The 21,018-nt window shown below is 29.3% G+C and overlaps 3 protein-coding genes across 5 annotated transcripts; 2 read left to right on the plus strand and 1 right to left on the minus strand.

Annotated features, from left to right (window-relative positions):
• Window positions 1–1,384: 1,384 nt before the first annotated feature.
• Phf5a (PHD finger protein 5a) lies at window positions 1,385–6,391 on the plus strand. The gene is made up of 3 exons (XM_014427725.3): window positions 1,385–1,540; window positions 2,533–2,723; window positions 5,075–6,391. Exons 1-3 carry the CDS (start codon window positions 1,489–1,491, stop codon window positions 5,162–5,164), a joined length of 333 nt encoding a protein of 110 aa, XP_014283211.1. The 5' UTR covers window positions 1,385–1,488; the 3' UTR covers window positions 5,165–6,391.
• LOC106685163 (uncharacterized) lies at window positions 6,284–21,016 on the minus strand. Of its 3 annotated transcripts, none has more exons than XM_014427711.3 (6): window positions 20,896–21,016; window positions 11,754–11,823; window positions 10,334–10,769; window positions 7,815–7,923; window positions 6,509–6,644; window positions 6,284–6,431 (listed from the first exon to the last, which is right to left on the minus strand). In XM_014427711.3, the coding sequence occupies exons 2-6, from the start codon at window positions 11,762–11,764 to the stop codon at window positions 6,284–6,286; spliced, it is 840 nt and encodes a 279-aa protein (XP_014283197.1). In that variant the 5' UTR covers window positions 11,765–11,823; window positions 20,896–21,016. The 3 variants fall into 3 exon arrangements, with proteins under 3 accessions (XP_014283197.1, XP_014283195.1, XP_014283196.1); XM_014427709.2 differs by lacking the exon at window positions 20,896–21,016 and adding an exon at window positions 14,113–14,251; XM_014427710.3 differs by lacking the exon at window positions 20,896–21,016 and adding an exon at window positions 13,365–13,462.
• Window positions 14,250–16,676, plus strand: RpS21 (ribosomal protein S21). Its single transcript, XM_014427712.3, has 5 exons — window positions 14,250–14,387; window positions 14,461–14,516; window positions 14,585–14,720; window positions 14,803–14,858; window positions 16,580–16,676. Exons 2-5 carry the CDS (start codon window positions 14,467–14,469, stop codon window positions 16,587–16,589), a joined length of 252 nt encoding a protein of 83 aa, XP_014283198.1. The 5' UTR covers window positions 14,250–14,387; window positions 14,461–14,466; the 3' UTR covers window positions 16,590–16,676.
• Window positions 21,017–21,018: the final 2 nt, after the last annotated feature.

Genomic DNA, 21,018 nt, shown 5'->3' on the forward strand with positions numbered 1-21,018 from the left:
GGTACGGAGAATCCCAAATCGCTTAAGTAAATCCGTCCATTCATCGTCCATGATTTATTGATGTTCTTTTACCCGAAACTACCAGTCCTACTTGAGAAATATTTATTAAATTATACCATTATTATTGGCATCTTCTAAAAATAAATAAACCGTAAGAATTACTTTGCACCTTTTACCAGCATTACTTTTTACCAAATACGCCAATATTCCTCCATTTCTTTTTTCGATTAATTGAGTCAATCAGAAGTCTACTAAATTAAAAAGTTTAAACACCGCTTCTATTTACATAATATCAACACCCAAATCGTCCTGCAAACCATTGCTCGCATGACTGAAACTCGTTTGACAAACTAGTAGAAAGTATGAATATTGGCGAACTAAATATATCTATAAAAATCAGTAAAATGTGTTGAATAGCTCGTCAATGTCATATAGCATAGGAAGAATTTTTACTGGAAGAAATAAGAAAAGCTTTCTTGAAGGTCATATCAAATTTCAATAAGTAATATTGAAGTTAAGTCAATTTCCTTTATTATGTTTTTAAATCTTTACTGAAAGATTCTGAAAAGCAATTCGCTAGAACTTTTCAAAAGAAATTTATTTTAAACATGTTATTTTTAATCATTTATAATATTTAATAGCTCAAAATGTACTCTGATTTTAAACAAATAAATGCTGATTGTGGGGTTGTAAAGGATATTTTGCCGAGCTTATACAAACCTCCAAAACAGCAAAGGAATGGTTTATTTGAGAATGACCCACGTATCAGATTAAAAGGATTCTTTGTTCCAAATTTGTGTCATATGCAGTGAAAACATGGTTATGGCCATAAAATTTAAGCTAAATCTATTTAAATAATAATTCAGATGAATAGGGGTGAAATAGAGGAAGATAAATGTGGGTTTGTTTTGGTTTTTCCAAAACGTAACCGTTCTTTCTAACTGGTAGTCAGTCCGTTATTTCTGATTTTTATTTGTATTGTTATTTCTGTTACTATCAAGACAAATTCTCGAAATAGATTATTCGGGACCATGAGAGGTAGCTGACACTGGTTGGGAAAACTCAAGAAATTAGGCCCATCGATTAGTTAAAAATCAACAGAAATCTATTGTTCCTCCATCAGGAATCTCTTGATTTTCTAAAATCCATCGACTGCCCATTTAATGAAGGAAGCCTTTGTTTGATTCATGTTTTTTTCACGATTCTTGATGATTAAATATGATTATAAATACCATTCTACTATTCGATTCTTCATCATATCATGAATTAGCCATGATTGAAAAATTCAGTATCCTTTTTCTAGCAGCTAGAAATATTCACGTAATTGCTAAGAAATAAGATTAAATTATTTTGTTTAAGTTTTCTACCAATGATATTTTTCATTACTCTTTGTTATTTATACACAACAACAAACCTACCTAGATAGTAACCTTCATTAACCGCGTTATTGTTAAACAATAAGTTTAATTATTTATCCAATCAAAACCCATGGCTAAGCATCATCCCGATCTTATTTTTTGTAGGAAGCAACCTGGAGTCGGTAAGATTAAAAAATACATCTTCATACAATATTTATTTGATCATTTCTAGAATCCATGACTGCTCCAGTGTTAAGTGATTTCTTGATTTCACTTTTCTTTCTGTATTATGTATTTTCAGCTATCCTATGACTGATGATGATAATAGTTGTCACAGGAGGGACTTTTTAATGAAACCTCTCAATCATAGTATCATAGCTGTAGTAAATACAACTATTGTAGAAAGCTATGGACTTATATCAAGAGACTCTACCTTATAGTTCACAGGTGTAGAAAACCTACCTAACAGATTCTATTAGTATGAAGATGTAAGGAAGAATTTGTCCTCACCAATGATGAGAGCTGAATGGTTGTATGAACAAGTTCAATTTTGTCAAAAGACAAAATTTCTCTAGTGATGGAAAGATTAATTCACTATAAACATCTGGACATTGATTTACTACCAGTTACTAAGTTATTAAGTACCAAACATCATAATGACCTCGGTAAATATTGGGTACTATACCAGAAGAGTGTACGACTGTGATTTTTATACCCAAGTGAGACATGCTGGTATGTGCTAATCATGGAAAATTTGGTTATTTCTGTCTAATATAACATTACACCTATTCCTCGCGTTACAGAGTAGGTAATTAAAGATCAATGATATACCATATCTTCAGTATACAAACTATTCTTACAATACAATTCAGCTTACTATGAAAGGCATTGAATGTTTGGTTCAGGTTTGCGAATGGTGATCAGTTTTTACAGAACTATAGTGAGATAGGGTGAGACAAGCATTCATTGGAAATATGTTTAGAGCAATGCTTGGCTATGGGAAGCTTGTACTTAGTTTGTAGAATTTCTTATATCATGATTAAATTTAATCATTACCAAATATTTTTAATTTTAAAATCATTGTTCCTAAAATGTATATATTATTGCAAATTTCATTCTTAATATTGTTTTTTATTGTCTTGAAATAATTATTTTATCCTATTATTGTTTACAGCTATTGGTCGTTTGTGTGAAAAATGCGATGGAAAATGTGTTATCTGTGATTCCTATGTAAGACCTTGTACTCTTGTCAGAATTTGTGATGAGTGTAATTATGGATCTTATCAAGGAAGGTGTGTAATTTGTGGTGGACCAGGGGTATCTGATGCTTACTATTGTAAAGAATGTACTGTTCAAGAAAAAGATGTGAGTCTAATATTTATTTTAATCTTTTTTACTCTAATTATAAAAATTAATTTGCCATGTACAGCAATTAATCTTTAATTTTTACAGCAAATTTTAATATTCATAATGTAAAATGTATCGCTATGATTTTAAATAGTAAAATATCTAATACTTGAATTTGACTGCAAACTGAATACTAATGATTTTATGATCCATAGAATTATACTTATGTAATTTTGTAATTTTTTACTATGAAATTCATGGTAGTTAGTTAAAATATTTGTCACTCTTTTAAGAAATTAATTCACTTCATAGTCTAAATTTTAGTGTTGTTTTTTAATTCCAACTTTTTATATTTAAATTACTATAAATAATTATGCTTAACTTTATTTAACCAATTTGCATCATATGTGTGCATTTATCACTAAAGCATATACTATACCCATATATATTGGGTATGCAGTCAATAAAAAGCATGAAATACAGACGTTTTTTTGTGATTTCTTCTGGTAGTAGTGGTACTAATCAAAGTGAGAGCTATTTTGAGTGCGAGGAAAAAAATGATAAACCTAAATTGCATAAATATATATCTGTTGGTGATAATACTGATAAATCTTTGCTAATAATGAACGTTTGCAGCGTTTTAATACCTACATAAGATTAGGCCGATAATGAACATGGTCAAGAAAAGATTCAAAGAAGTATTTACACCAAGCCAAAATAATTTGAGATGATGAGACAGTGAAAACTAATAGAAAGCATATGGCTAAAGCTTTAGAAAGTAAAAAATTAAAACGAGGTGAAACAACTATTCTACAATGTAAAAATATTTCTGCAATGAAGTGGATAGACAAAAAATATGTCAACATGCTATTAACAACACATAACCTAGAGTTGCTGTATGCTGAGATGGGGAAATAAAACTAAAGAAAATATTGTAAAGCCACTTGTTGTTTTAGACTATAGTAAAAACGTGGGTGGAGTTGACACCTCTGTCAAAATTTGCTGAGAAGTTGATCACCTCTGATCAACTTCTCAGCAAATTTCACACTATGCAACATTATCAGAAGGTGTATAAAAAAAGAGATTTTTTATTGTCTTGGCATGATTCTTTTGAATAGTTATGTTGTTTCAAAACAACTTATAAGGACACAGCATTTCATGGTTACAAGCAAAAATTAGCGGAAGAAATATTTGAAAAAATATACTTAAAATAAAGACACAAAAAAAAAAAAAAAAAAAAAAAAAAAAGAAGAAGAAGAAGACATTTACACCATGTACATCATTACCACCAATATTTACCAGTCCACATTTTTCAATCCTTATCGAAACAACTAAATCGAAGAATGCTCACAGACGCTATGTAGTTTATTTATGAGAAAAAAAAAAGATACATTTTATCACTGTGATAATTGCCATGTGGCATTATGCCTTTACCACTTCAGGTATTATCATGTTGTGCAAAATAAGTAGATTCCATTCCTCTTGTTATTGTTATTATATTATAAAGTAAACGCACTAAGTATGTGCTTAGCAATTATAGCTTTTGTAGTATATGTTGTTATTTATAAGATCGGAAGAGCACACAATTCTTTATATATGCAATATTGCTTTTATTTTTGTACTTTGAAACATTTTCATTTAAATACATTAAAAAAAAGTTTCGGTGATAAGAATGGAGTTTTCACTTTTATGTGATAAAAATGGGTTAATGGCAAAAATATTTGTTGGAAAATAAGCAGTTTTTTTGAAATCAGTTACAGTAGTCTTTCAGTATTCAATAAAACTGAGCTTAGTCATTAATTCTATTCTTTTTTCTAATACCACTCGTAACCTATTTCTTTAAGTTAAGTTTATCATAAGAAAGATCCAATAAACAATTTGTATGTGATCCAATAAACAATAACTTCTATTTATGCAACATTTAACCTATTGTCAATTTCATTTGAAAGAATTGCTTTACCAACTTCAACATATCTATCTTTAAACGGTAACAACTACTAGAATATTCTCTAATTAGAAGTGTTATTCTTCTGAAAATTCTTAAAATTTCAACTGAACATATGAAGTTATGAGGATAGATAATGAACAGTTGAATAGGTAATGAATTTATATATATATATAACTCATTGTGAGTGGCCAAACTAAGATTTACAGCGATATTTAATTTTGAGCCTTATCTTATTACTTTTAGTTTCCATATCTATAAAGTATCTTGTTAAGTTATATTTATATACTGGTATTGTATGCTTACCATTTATATAAATTAACTTAAAAAAATATATTTAACTACATTAATTAAAGTGCTGATTTACGTTATGAATGCATATTTATTTTACTTTATATACCTAACTAAAATTTTATTGTTTTAGCGAGATGGATGTCCGAAGATAGTCAATCTAGGTAGTTCTAAAACAGACCTCTTCTACGAAAGAAAGAAATATGGCTTCAAAAAAAGATAATTTTGACTTCTTTTTTTTTTTAATATCATTTCTCTTGATTACATTTTTTTTCTTATTAGCCATTCTGAATGTATTTTTCATTTTTATATATTGATGGATTAATTCACTATATATCTTAAGTTAGATGAATTTTTTCTTAAGAACCCTGTTTAGATTGTTATGATTAAAGATTTAGCACATTTTGTTTGACATTTTCTGAATTAAGTAAGGTTAAGGCTTTTTATAAAAACAAATTAAAATGTTAATGACTTCAAATCTTGAAGTCCTTTATAATTAAATTCCTATTTATCTATACTATTACGCACTATTTGATTCTCAACATAAATTTAAATATCATGTATAAACAAAAATTAATTTATATAATTTAAAACAAACCCAATTCTTAAAGCATTGACTATGCAATTTATATCTTTTTACATTAATATAATATATATTTATAATTTATTTATTTTTTCTCATTTTGGCAAATATAGTACTCATGATAAACTGTTTTTCAATTTGTATCTTAAGCTTATCAGCATATAAGTGTAATAGTGATTTTTTCTGAAATTTTGAAAAATAATTTTTTATCAGTTATTATTGCAATTAAGTTATCAGTATATGCTATTATTTATGATTCCTATAAAAATTTAAATAATCCCATTTTGATAATAAATTAACTTTATTCAGTTTTCATATTATGCTCTTATATATGTTGCTAAGAATACAATACCTAATGTTTACGTAAAATGAGATAATGTTAATAAGCTGTAAATGTGTTATTATGTGTCAATATATTAGTATTTCAAGAAAAGTTTATCTGATTTTTTGTTAACTATTAAACTTTGTATGCTTATATCTAACCCTCAAAACCTCCTAATTTATTGTTTAAGTTCATGAAGTATATATTTTTGGTAAACAGAATTTTTATTTTACACTCAACTTTAGTTTTTTACTTTAATTTATATTATTCATTTTGATAAATGTTTCTATTGTGGTTTTAAAAGTCATTTTTGTCAATATTCATTATTTGTTACATGTTCATTTAACTGAAAACTGACTTTTAATCATTTAATTGATAAATTCTGCTAAATTTTTAGTTTTAAAAAAAAAATTGAAAATAGGTTTTTCAATGATTATTTATTGATAAGTTGGAGTACAAAGTGCTTCCTGAAGTGATCTCTGACTCAGAAACGCCAATCTTTGTGTTGCAATAAAGTCATCCTTACTTATTTCGATGGCATCAAAGATTTGAAGTTTATTGCTTCCTATCATACTCCCTGTGGCTCTGTAAGATAATTAAGAGTTATCTAATGTCTATGATGAATTTAATTTATGTAAGTAAGTATAACTACAGCATATTACGTAATAATTTTTCCAAGCTGTAAATCAGGAAGTTCTCTATCGATATTGTAAAAGACCCCTTGCAATATATGACCTGATTCACTGCGAATGAACAGGAGGTCCATACAGTCCTTTTTTATTTTACTCTCTAAAACACCTATAAACAGAGAGCTATTATTAACATCATTTCAAATTACAAAGTAATATTATACAAATGGAACAAAAAATCTTTAATTAAAATTTATGAGCTCTATATTCCAAAGCAACTGGTTATACTGTAACATAAGATTCCTTTTTTATGCTTAGGTGAGGTAGTTTTTGTTTTATAAACTAAGAAGGGCTTTAATTTAACAAGATAAAAATCATTTTGTTATTGATTTACTCAATAAATTCTGCTTTCATAAATATCTTAATATAATAATTGTTTTTCATAAATGGAATAAAAGTAAAATTATTTACAATAATGATGCCATTCTGGTATATCTTAAATTGAGGGCAGATTGCATTCAGTACTAGCATGTGATTACATAGGTAGAGGAGCCTCTAAATGGAGTTTGCTTCTCATCAGCTTACGTCAGTGACAAGTAAGCCGCTTGGTTGTACAGTTGCCCTAGAAGAAAATGTAGACAACCTGAACAATGGTTCTACTGCAAGTCTAAACCATATAGATCAACCTCTCATGAAACTGTACAGGTCCTAGCAACCAGGACTTCTTGGAAACTTTTCGGATGTGTATTATTGAAGACCTCACCATGGAAGAAGATGATCTGCATTGCATGAGGGTTTTGAGCCAAACGTCACAGGATTAGTGAGGATGTTAATCACCTATGTCCCACATGTTGTGTTCCAGAAAGTGGGGTCACAGCATGCATCGTATTCAAAGCATTAAGGACCAAGATGATGAGAATCTCGAAAATCTACATCCTCCCTGGGGAGTGTCTACTTTGGTTGGTGAATAAGATAATTCCCAGGGGTCAATGTAAGGTTGGGGTGGGACCAGCCTATGACAACCATGGAATGCCCAAAATAAGAAGAGGAATAGCATGATTACCAGGGAAATTACTGAAGGATTGCACTCTTAACCAAGTGAAGAGCCCAGCAATGAGATTTCTTTCCCCCCGTGAATCACTGCTGTTGAGTTCTGCATTGTCACAAGGTATAAGAACTAGTCCTTAAATGTTGTACAAAACCAATGATGAATTGAGAAAATATAGGAAATTTTGAAAAAATCAATATCAAAGGTATATTTTAGTTTGCAATAAATATTCTCCAAAAACAATAGTCTACATTCAGTTGAAGTGATCATTCTACTATGCTCTTAATTTACCTGCTATTTCATAATGTAATTCAAATTCCATGTTTTTAACCATTTTATACCATCGAATAACTTGATCTACAGTTCCTATTAAGTATCTTGTCCTCGTACCAATCAATACCTGTAAAAAAAATAGTATTATTTTCACTGAAATATAAATTTGTTTAATGTAGCCAATTAAAAAAGAAGTAAAATTGTATTTTAATATATTTATTAAGTTCCTAGAAGTTGATATCTGTAAATATTCCTCTTTAACTTGGTGCAGTATTAATTGTATTAAAAAATGAACACCACTTTAACAAATGCTTTCTTAGCCAGAGCTCTGAGCTATATTTGGTCTTTTCAGATTCTATCCTATTTCCTACTAAGGTTAGATTGATATGATTTAGTAATTGAATCTAAATTCAATGACGCATAACATCACTCAGTGAGTAGGTATGTAAGTGTGGCTATAAATGTCTAGATTATAAATGGCCTATTCATATACTTGAAGAATCATGAATATGTTTTCTAAGCCAAACCCAGCCACTAGCTATGTATCTAGATTCATTTCTTCATGGTAAGGGATATAATTTCATGAGACAGTAAAAGGCTTTTGCCAATTTTTCTTAATGAAGGATTCTGGTGTGTAAACAGTTTGCACTGTCTTCTTTCTTATTTGACATAGTATTAATTTAATATCTATCCATCAGTCGCCTAAAGTAAGAAACATAATTGACTTTTTCTTTGGGTATCTACTTTGATCTTAATAATACCCACAATATTTGTTAATAACTGTGATGATCATGAATTACTAGTTAAGTAAAAATCCTACAATTTTCTGTAATCGATAATCTAATAATATAATTTATTTTTTGAACCGAGGAAATTTAAATTTTGTATAAGGTTCACTAATGGAAAACAAAATAAAAATAATGGAAGATTATTGATTGACCGTGTATAAAGATGAAAGGAATATGGTCCGGGTGCGGTCAGAAAAACTCAAATAGTAGAATAATACTATTTTAATGAGCCAACGTTTCGCCCCACGTTGCAGGGCTTCGTCAGGGCTAAAAAAGATACAAACAAATAGTTACAAAAGGAAAACAAAAACATAAGTGTAAAATAACAGGGATATAAAATGTAAAAAAGTAAGATATAATAAGAAAATTTAAGGTAGTAAATAGTAAATGTAAAGGGTAAAAGTAACAAATAGATAAGAAAAGAAATATTAAAGAAAATACAAATATAGAGATGTAAAAAGAAAAAAGAATACAAATCAAATGATGAGACAGAATGCATACCCATTTTGACGGCAGTCAAAAGAAAAATGACCGTTGGTATTGGGAGGAGTGGGGACGGCAGTTGTGCCACAATAACGGAAATAATTTGTAAAGTAAACATGGTAGAACAGTATTTAAATTAGGTTATAAGATTGTAACGTATTAAACAGATTCTATTTAACAACAATTTTCCTCCTAAAATTATTTACAAACTACTCGATTCTTACATTAACCGTGTTACTCCAATCCCTCCTGTCCTCAACCCTTCTCAACCCACTACACCACTTTTTCAGTACAGGTCGCTTCCGTATATCCCCATTCTTTCCGATAAAATTCAAAACTCTTCAAGATCCACTATTCCCACCCTACGTCTTGGCTTGAAGTCCCACAATAAAATTTCCTATATTTTTTCCAAATTGAAAGACCCTATTCCTTCCTTACACCGTTCCAATGTGGTTTACCGGATACCCTGTTCAACCCTTTGGCTTCATTTTTTAATACAAGTATACTTTTTTCATTATTGGATGCCTTTTTCTTCAAATCCACTTTATCTATCAGCTTGAAATTGTGTTCCAATGTAACTCATTTAAATGTGGAGATTCTGTTAGTAGTACTGGTAATGGGAAGGAAAATATGAGCAAGTGGGCTTTTTCCTTTTTGTCTATCCTAAAAATAGCCAATTTAAACCTATTTAATCTCCAAAGCAAACCTAGTTTTCCTTATGAAGTTCAAAAAGGAAATATCATTTTATAGAGGAGGTCTTTTTCTCAGATATTATCAAATTTTTTAAATGAAGTAATTCATAGTTTACAAGTAGGTAGCAGCAGAATTCAGACCCAAAACATTTTAAATTCAATCTACAACATAGCTTATCTTTTTTTATGAATTAAAGAAACCTTAATATAGTTTATATAATATATCCTTCTGCCCTTATTGAGAAAAAGTTTGTTATTATAGGTATCCATTGCTGATTCAATTTATTCAGATTTACATATAAGAAGTTTAATACTATTTTAAACATTTTTTCTAATTTAGATTTTATGACAGCCACATAATAATAATAATTACATTTATTTTTAAAAAAATACAAGTGGAGTATCAGGAAAAAATAGATAAAAAGTACTACAGCCATTGAATACCCATTAGTTGGAGGTCAATTGAAAATGTAAAACAAATAGCATTATGCATACACCAAAATTTCCCCCAAAAAAATTAATCTAGGATTTAAATAATAAAAAATATAATATAAATGTATATTTTTTTTTTTACCTTTTGGTTTTTCTGTTGATTACTCCCCATTTCTCTGCTTTTTGTTTCACTATTTTCACTGAATTTGGAAGGAGGTTTTCTACTTCTATTAGAAACAATACTAGAATCACATGATACACTTTCATTGTGATTACTTTCTTTTGAATAAGAAAACTTCCTTTTCGCCTGGTTTTCTCCAAAACACCCTTTTTTATCATCGAACTGCTCATCATTATATTGCCTGAATGTAGGAAAGTACTTATTTGAGGATGTTGGCCTGCTCATTTTACTATTGCTGGCATTAACAGTTCTATTGTATATAGTATTTGCTTTGTTTATTTCATGATGATTATTATGTTGGCTTTGACTTGAGCCAAATTTAAATGAAGGGTTACAAATATTTGAAGCAAAGCTATATTCATCAGGCTCAGAGAATTGTGGGAATACATCTCTTGAACTAAAAGAAAAAAATAATGAAATAAAAAAAGTGTTTGTTTTTTTTCATTTATCTCATCTTTTTTATTAGAAGTAGTAAAAACATGGTAAAATTAAAAGAAGAAAAGAATGAGAAAATACTATATAATCTTATATATTTTCTGATTTTCCATGCACTTGCATTATTAAATTTTCTATTAAAACCAAGCCATTATCCACCACCATACTATCTCCCATCTAAATTTTTCTGTTTCCAAACTCATCTCTGTTTGTCAGGATTCATGTTACCAACTATTGTTGTATAAATAATTCATATATTATTTCTTTATTGGAATATTGTTGATTGACCGTGTGTATAGATGAATGGAATATGTTCCGGGTGCGGTAAAAAAAAACTCAAATAGTAAATGGGTATACTATTTGAGTTTTTTTTTACCGCACCCGGACCATATTCCATTCAATTATTTCTTTATTTGTTTAATTACCTACCTTTATTATGTTATTGTAATACCTATCATTTATTTCTCACTGTTTCCTCCTTTTAATTACTTACTTTTTATTACTTCTATCAATTATTTTTTCACTAATTATTACTATTTGGTCATCTCATGTTTTGATGAATGGGCAGACCAGAAGTCATTTACTTGGTTTTTAATTTTTTTAAAAAGAAATCTATTTCTTTACTATCTACACCTCATTAAAAAGAAAAGATATTTTTTTACGTCTTGAGCAAGATAAAGGCCTTTACCCATTACAATTTATTCACATATGTATCCCTTTTCATTTTATCATTTACTCCAGTACAGTAGGTTTTGTAATCTTAAGTAATCTGTTTTGTTTGTACAATAGATTTTATATCATGTACTTGTCAGTTTATCTCATACATTCATAAATTTATTGTAGAATTACTAAATGAACACATTTTCTAAATCTTTGTACATAGAACATTTATAAATTTTTTTCTTATTGATTGTACTACTTCCTGTTTAAATTAAAAAATAATCACCTTATATTCATCTCTAAATTGCGAGTACTTTCTTCAAACACTTGTTTCTTGATATCATTACGCTTTTGTCCTGAAAAATATGTTAGTACATATGTATTTAATTTAAAAAAAAAAAAAAAAAAGTGGTTTTGAATCTCATTGTCAATGTAAAATGTATACGGCCGGCGAAATCTTGCACTTGAATAATACATAATAATTGACAAATGTATCAATAATATCTGTGTTTGATTTTCGATTTTTTTAGCATAACTTTGGAGGAGAAATCACCCTTAAAAAATTGCCATCACTTAAATAAGCTGGCAAAATAATGTTTAGAAAGGCAGATATTATTTTCAATTAGAATTTATAATACCAGTTTTTATTTTGTTTATTGTTCAATTTTTGATTAATTTTAGTAGCAACAAACTATCATATAATCTTTACAGTACAATCAAGCTTCTAATGATTATATTTACCCAGCAAGGTATTAAAATAAATTATCCTCTAACTCACTATAAATCGGAATAAGTTCATAATTAGTAAATCATCAATTTAAAATCAAAATTAAGTATGTATCTCATACTATAATCTTAAATAAGGATAAATAAAAAGAATGTTATGGTATGGTTTTAGAATTCACTTCATATATTCTTAAGGATTGGAAATTCCAGAGGTAACTGCGTGAGAGAAGAACTAAAGGTTAAGAAGTCGCATTCACTGCCTAAAAAAATGTATTCACCATATTTAAAATCCCTAAAGTTTTTAACACTCTAGAAAATAATAAAAAAATAAAAGGATGTCAATTGACTTTCGAACACCCAGTATTATACCTCTATAAGAGGCTGACTGAATAGTCAAGTCAACTTAATTTAATCAATAGTACTTCCTATAAAGTATCAGGTTTAAGATATAGATATAAAAATAAAACAAACTATTAATTATGATTTAATGATTATTAAAATAATTTTTGAAAGTAATAAAAATTTCCATTATTTCATTCATAAAATAAGTTTTGAATTTTCAACTAATCAAAAACATTTTCTAGGTATTGTCTTCATGTACTTCAGACATGTTAACATTCAGGAATATTTATTATATTTTCATTTCCATCAAATATAACATAAGTCACCCTTGTGCTTGTGTGCGAGCTGTGCACAATAAATTGTCATAAAATACCATTTTCTCATGACAATTGAAAATTCATTACTATTTTCAAGAATTATTGTCCAATTGTTCCAAAAAAAATTATCTGTTTTTAGAAACTAAAATGAAACAACATTGTTTTTAGGATAAAATCTTTATTTAATAACTTTTCAAAAGTTGTATCCAGTATAGAAATAAAAAATAAAATAGAAATTCATTCATGACAGTTTTTCCCTAGTTAAAAAAAACACGAATCATGCCGTATTTTGAAATTTAATGAAAGTAATAAATAACCATTCCGGAACCTGTAACCGAATGCTACTTTGGTTATGTACATTCGGTTGTTATAAAACACACCGACAAGTTTATTTCATACAAAATAAAATTTGTTTTGACAAAACAGCGCAAAATTGATGTACTTTTTCTAATAATTGAACCAGTATACTATGCAGCGCATAAGAGTTCAAATTTAACTTATTAATTGCTCACCATTAAAATCAGGTTTATAGTTATAATTTCTGCTAAACGACATTTTTATTCACAAAGACAACTCAAAATTTAACTCAGTGTACAACAGGAGCCAAATGTATTCAGAGCGATCTAGTTGATATTGTTTTTTTTTTAAATAATCATTATATATGTTTAATGTATTTCGCAATTATATAAAGCTCTAAAATATTTATTCCGCGATATTTAACATCTTTAATAAATATTCAATCATTAAAAAAAAATAATAGCTATGTTTGTATTTTGACTAAACGATCTATTTTTCATTTGTCATAGTAACGAAAGATTTATTAAACAAAAATGTTCACACTTATTTTTAATTATCATTGTGTTAAATGTTTTGATCTCTTGGTTTATTACTATGATAGAAACTAAAGAAAAATGTACAGACAAATTTTCACAAATTCCGTTGCTATTAAATGTCTGGTGTTTAATTCCTGTTGGGGTATATCAAATATCAATCAAGCTTTCTATTGTTAACTTAAAAAATACCTTGTTCTATTGAACAATTTTTGTAATTTTAAATTAATTTTAATTGATTTACTTAATCGTAAAACTTCTTTTGTTTTTTTGGAAGTAGCTATGTCATGTTACCCTTATACTCAAACCATAAACATTCTTACTTTTTTACAAATAATGTAAAACAACGAATAAAATCTTCTGACGAATGCTTGATGTTGTTTTTAATTTGTATGTATCTCTAAGAAAATGTTCTATAAAAAATAAATACCTTTATTTAAGGGGGGCATCGAACCTAGAAAGCTAACAAACATCTCCATTTGTGCATATTCCATTTATGATAAAAGTATATTTTCGTATGTATTTATAGATATTGAGATGTCAAAAATTATTTTTAAAACAAATTTTTCATCCTATTAAGATATTTTAAAATCATTACTTGTAACCTCCTACAATACTTTTTTTTCTATTAAATTGGCTGACCTGATTGCTAGTGAACTTCCATTTCAGTAGAACACGTGAATACTGTTGTATACTTGAAGTGTTGTAAGTAAATCCATTATTATTATTGAAGCTGCAATAGTTAATATCTTCAGATCTTAAAGAATTTGTTTTGTAGATTACAATGGAGAACGACGCTGGAGAGTTTGTTGATTTATACTGCCCCAGAAAATGGTAAATTATATGTTGTTTTTGTTGTAAATGTTTCAAATATTGTTTTTTAATATCATCCCTCGTTTTAGTTCTGCCAGTAATCGCATCATTCATGCCAAAGACCACGCATCAATTCAACTAAATATTGCAGAAATAGATCCAGATACTGGAAGAATCACTGAAAAATCCAAAATGTATGCCATCTGTGGAAGCATTAGGCGAATGGTATAACTTCTTGTATTCTAGTATTATTTTATTTAATTTTTTAACTATTTTTGTTTATCCAACTTGTTCACTGTTTTTCTAGGGAGAATCTGATGACTGCATCACAAGGCTAGCCAAAAATGATGGTATTTTACCCAAGTAAGTACATTAATTGATTGTTAATAAACCTATTACTATTTATGGTGTTTCATCAGTTTTTTGTGTGTGTTTAGTTATACTATACATTATTAGGTTACTGGTAAAAGTGACTAAGTGCTATTTCTTTAAACGTTGCTTAGGTTTTAAAGTTTTCTTAGGAATAGCTTTTCTTCATAATGTTACTACTTATTTTTATTTTGTAACTCTTCTTAGACCATCTCATATTTCTATTGTAGATGTTGTGATGTGTTTGTCTTATTCTCTATTTGTCAAATTCTGTATTATGAAAAATAGGTGTGGTAGTGAATTTTATATTTGTTTTTGACCTGCAGAACTTTATTTCTGTCCATCCAATTACTATTATACTATTACTGCTGTAATTGGATTGCAGCTATCAACTTGCCCTCGCTCCTAATGGATAATCAAACCTTCAACGGATCCTTTTCTGTAGAGATCAGGTCTTAATGGAATTCAGTTCATGGTGTAAGGTTATTAACAGCAACAACAGAAATAGAGTTCTGCTTGTATGGTAGCAAGAACTACATTAATTTTTGGTCTAAATAGAATTTATGTTTAGGTTGACGCAATTTCTAATTTTTTATATAATTAAGTTCAAATATCCTGGAGGTAAAATACTCTTATCTCTTAAATAATTATTTATTTACGCTTAAATTTAGTTTAGAGCAAAAGAACAATTTCTTGTAAAAACTGCTGAAGTGAGCAATAAATGTTTTAAATAATGGTACTAGTTTATGGTAGAACTCATAAACCCTGGGTGGGCATGTTCTCACAAACACACTGAGAAAATGGTTGACCATTGTTGTTGGTTATAATCTGGCATCAGAAAGCAGTTCATGTTCATGTGAATTTAGGCTCTAAGCGCTTTTGTAAAGGATCCATTGGCCCTTTTTTTTTTTTTTTTAAGTGAGCAGAAGTTGACATCTGTGGTCATATTAAAGCAATATAAATAATCCTGTGGATTGTTACTCACAACAGTGGAACATTGTGTATGGTAATCAATGTCCTGTCATGGTGGAATAATGCTTCAAAACTGGTATTTTATGTTTATGAGTTTATGTTAATTGTATGATTATGCGGTCTCTTGTACTTAAACTGAAAAGAGGAATCTTTAATTGAATTACTAATATTGGTTGCCATTGTTTCGATATTTCAATTAGTCTATTTGCAAATAACCTATCTTAAAATTATCAGAACTTTAATTAAAGCTCCAAGTGTTAACTAAAAGTAATGTTGTAAATTAGATGTGATTCAAATCATAACTTGCTACAATTACGTTTGGTTCCTTCATCGGTATTGTCTTTTGAGAGACCAGTATTTTGTTTCCCTTTACTTCTAAGCTCCTCATACTTTATATGGTTTGCAATGCGGACCTTCTGACCTATTTGTTGTGAATGTAAAAAAAGATGTGCTTGGCTAAGGGTTAACATTGTTAAATTTTACATTTCCAAAATCTTACTACATTTTGTTACCAGAAGTAAAATTTTGAGGCTCTATGTATGTACTATCTGTTAGTAGCTTCGAGAATCATACAGTGGTATAACTAGTGAATTTTAAGCACTTTTTGTTCTTAAAACTTGCAACAAGAAATAAATGCAATTGAGAGGATTTTGAATTAAGTTCATAATTATTTTGTTTAATTTAATTTATCTGATATAATTAAATGTACAAATATTGATTTGATTTTATTTATTTTTTTACAGGAATTTCTAAACCAGGAATTTTGGAGTTATTCTTCATCTTAATATTATTTTCTCCTTTTTTTTTACTTCTGGATCATTAAAGTTTTATTGATGTAAAGTGTTGATGATTTTCTGTTTCCCTTAAATTATTTAAGTTATGGAATATTTATGTTTAGTTGTAGCTGTTTAAGACCATTATTATCATATAGTATCTAAGTATTTATGCATATAAAAATGATTGACTATTTTTCTGAATATGAAGGAGATGGCCAGGGGTGCAGTCAAAAAGGAACAAAAAACAGTTAACATCTAATTTTTGTTCATTTGTGTGACTGCACCGATCATCTTCTTCTTGTTTAGTTTTTCCGTATAATCGTAGATTCTGAATTATTTAACAGCTTTATTGGTTTTGGTGTGTTGCTTTAGCATTTAACAGAACTTGACCTCTAATTACTCAACAAATTATCTACCAATGCTTTTATTGTTCAACCTATACCATTGCAACGCATGAAGGATCTTTTTGGGTCTAGTACTTTGTATGGAAATACTGTTTCTTGGCCAATAGTTATGTCCAAAGAGTTAATTAGGTCTGAAGTACTAGGTTTCCTCACAATCTAGAGTACCCACTTCATGGAGGCCTGGTGTGCCACTGGTCCAAGGATAAGTAGAACTCTTAATGGTTACTTCGCTCTAAACTTTTCTTGTATTATAGCCACTGGAAGCTAGTGTTTTCTTTTTTTTACTCCCTTCAATATGTAATAATATTGATAATCTTTCTTTAAATAAGATCTCATCAATTTTTATTCTAAAGATTCTCAATTCTATTTATCTTCTCCTTAGTTATTAGTAGTGTTAATTAAAACTTAAGAAGAGGTAGCTAATGACAGTGCAATGATAAGCATGAATAAATAAACCTTAATGCAATTATGAAAGTGCTTTCTGCAGATCTAATGCTGAGTTTCCTATCTTAACCCATTTGAGCCAAGAAGACTCTAACGACTGAGTGTGCAATGATCTTTAACTGTAATCATCAGTCAGTATGAAAGAAGCGGCCATTAGAACAAGACCGTTAAAAAAAGAAATTATCCTAGAAGTGTAAAAATAAAATTTTATGTTGGATTATGTTAAGGCAATTGTTTCAAGGGCAATATGGTACAACCAAAGTAATGGTCATCCTAGGAAACTTCATTATATTCTACTGCCTCTTAAAAATTTAGGTTTATATTCTTTTGTTTTTATTTTTCCTATAGTTATATTCTTTTCTTCATTACCTAACTATTTTTGGAATAAATATTCAATTTAATAATGTGTTTTTATTTTATATTCCACACCTGGTGTGCAATCTGTCCCTCGTAAAAAGACATTCAGAGAAGCAACCGGCACACATGGTATGCAATAATCTCATTTGTACCAAGCAACTGATTTCTATTGCTAACATAGCTATTATAAAGCAAAAAAAAAATTGGACTCTAGGGTTGGTCTCCAAAAATATGTACTGTCTCAAATAGTTTAATGCAATGATCTACCATTTGCTCAATTTTAAAATCAGACTTTTACCATAGATTACTGACAGTAGTGAGAAATAAATGTGTACTTATGAATCTAGTACAGCTTCTGACCTTATGCCCTGCAGGAAATTTCAAAGTATAGGATGACATATTTACTAGAAAGCTCTCAAAAACCAGTCCAGTGAGATTATGAAACAGATAGGTTTTGAGTGTAGGGTAGAAAAGTAAAACTGTTGGACCAAACCTTCAATTATATTCTTGTTCCCCTTTAAGCTTCATGTGACATTGCCCTCTGTTTTGGTGCCTTGCGATACCTTTTCTCTTGATCAATACTTGCCTAATAAAGGAGACCTAACCTTTTGTTTATTTTCATTTATGTTATAAGGTAAAACCACATCCTTAATCTTTCAGTGTGTCATATTTTAACTCGCTTTCAATAGTTCCCATTCAAAAGGATTTATATTTGATTTAAATAATAGACCCTTTTTTAACCGAATAGAAAACAAAGTATATATGAAATACAAAAAAGATATAGATTGTATAGGAAATTTTTGTGTAGAAATTTAGGTCCTTTTCTTACAAACACAAGTATTTGTTACATATAGTCCAAGATGTCTTCCTATCTCTGGTCCTTAAGTAAGCATGATTCTTTTCTTCTGAAAATTGGTTGACCTTGATTATGTTCATTTTTCCGTACTGTGAATATGGTTTTAGTCAAATCTTAAAAATATGTTTTTCCACTGCTACTTTCACATGTTCTTCCCTTCCAAAAGAGATGCTTTGAGAAACTTAATGGAACCACAATATCATATATATATGAACCCTTTCTTATTCACCATTAATAATGTAGAAGTATTGTCCAAGCTTATAGACAGTATGACACAAATTAAAAGGAATGATCGCAAGAACATTAAAATTTTCTCTAATGAAAATGTTTTAGAAGAGTGCAAAGATTATGGATATAATAACGCAAAGTCACTCAACTGCTTGGAAATAGACTACTAAGGGAAAAATAGTTGATTTTTATTTTATAAATAGGCCCAACCTGAATGTGGTTTCCTACTTGAAAGCATAGTTATTAGGAAAAACAACAAATGGTCCATTATAATTTTTCTTCTGCTGATAATTTTAGTGATAAAGCAAAAGAAGACACACCCCAATAGTATAGTGGAAGCTGCAGGTTGTATCAAGATTTATGAAATAAGAAAAGCATCATTTTTCAACTATCAAAGTGTTCCTGTTTTTCTTTTAGACCGAAACTGCGGTCCTTCATAACATTTTCCATTCCTTTTACTGTCAAAATTAGTATAGGGTGTTTTTTTAAGCCCGATAGAACTTGAAATTGTAAAAAATTAAATTGTAATCAAAAATTTTTTTTTATTCGAAAGATCAATACGTGACATTAACATTTGAAAATGATTTCGGGCATATGGGCACCGCGGCTGTTCTTGACGAAGCGCATTATGGACGTCCAATTTTGGGCCACTTTTTCGAGCACTGCTGGCCGTATGTCACGAATAACACGAACAATGCTGGCCTCCAAGGCGTCAATTGTTGCTGGTTTATCAGCATAAACCAATGACTTCACGTAGCCCCACAGGAAATAATCGAGAGGTGTCAAATCGCACGACCATATGCGGCAATTTTGCTTATTAACAAACCCGTTAAGCCAAAAATGCGCCTCATCGCTGAACACAATTTTACAGAATGCGCTTCGTCAAGAACAGCCGCGGTGCCCATATGCCCGAAATCATTTTCAAATGTTAATGTCACGTATTGATCTTTCGAATAAAAAAAAAATTTTGATTACAATTTAATTTTTTGTGTTATTTTTTACAATTTCAAGTTCTATCGGGCTTAAAAAAACACCCTATATTTTTAGATCTGTCATTTTTTTTTTTTTTTTTTTTATGAAGACCTGAAACTCAGGTCGAAACGTCGGCATAAAATAAATAAATATGGTTTTGTTTATGTTGTTCTTTGCTGACCGCACCCCCCGACAAACTTCTCCAATCATTTTTTTTTTTACATTTGAACGATATTATAATTTACTTAGAAATGCGTCAAATGTGAATCATTTGACAGGCATTTACCTGTTTAAACCTTTCAACTAGCACTAAAACATTAAGAAAGTTGAGCAATAAAACATTTCTAAAATGTGTATAACCGAACTCTCCCGAGGCTATCGTGAACCCCCGGTTAGAATTCTCTGATTTAGTTGGTTGAAAAATATACGTTGCTATCCCTATACTTTCCGATAGCATTTAAAAATTATAATAATCTCTAAATTCTTTAATCGGAATGACGATTCCTCTTGGAAAAGTGAACTTGGCAACATTCCGTCTTGTAGTTAAAATTAAGTAGATTTCTGAACAATTATAGATCTGTACATTTAGAGTAGCACTTCTCAACATTTTTTTTGAGAAAAAAAAAAGTTTTCTCCGGAAACTGCCGGAACCCCAACTTTATTATTTGATGCAAATGTCGTATTCTCAGGAAAGGATAGGATAACTACACAAAACCTGTTCAAAATGTAAGAAAATCTGAGATGGTAAGGTTCGTTGACGTGAAATGACTTATCCTAAACTATTTCGCGGAACCACTGATCTAAAGAACTTTTGATGGCCTGAATTAAATATAACGTATAATTCTGAATACTGAGTTTAATTTTGGCAAATCCTTTGGAGAGAAGGTCCGCTTCGGTGTAGTATGGATAAAATTCCGTAATATTTTTGTCAGTGTCGGGAATCTAATCTTCACATTCTCAGTCGAATTAAAAAATATGGTAACCTCTAAATTGTTCTCTATCACTACAACTGACTAACTTACCAGGTTCCTCCTCATACCACTACCACTATTGACACTTAATTACATTTCAAGGCTCTGCTACATTTGAATCTTGCTTTTGTGTTTTCTTCTTTTCTATATTGTAACCTCTTAGGAATCTCCATG

This window comes from Halyomorpha halys, unplaced genomic scaffold, assembly GCF_000696795.3.
Source record: "Halyomorpha halys isolate HHAL.00 unplaced genomic scaffold, Hhal_1.1 Scaffold664.1, whole genome shotgun sequence".
NCBI lineage: Eukaryota > Metazoa > Arthropoda > Insecta > Hemiptera > Pentatomidae > Halyomorpha > Halyomorpha halys.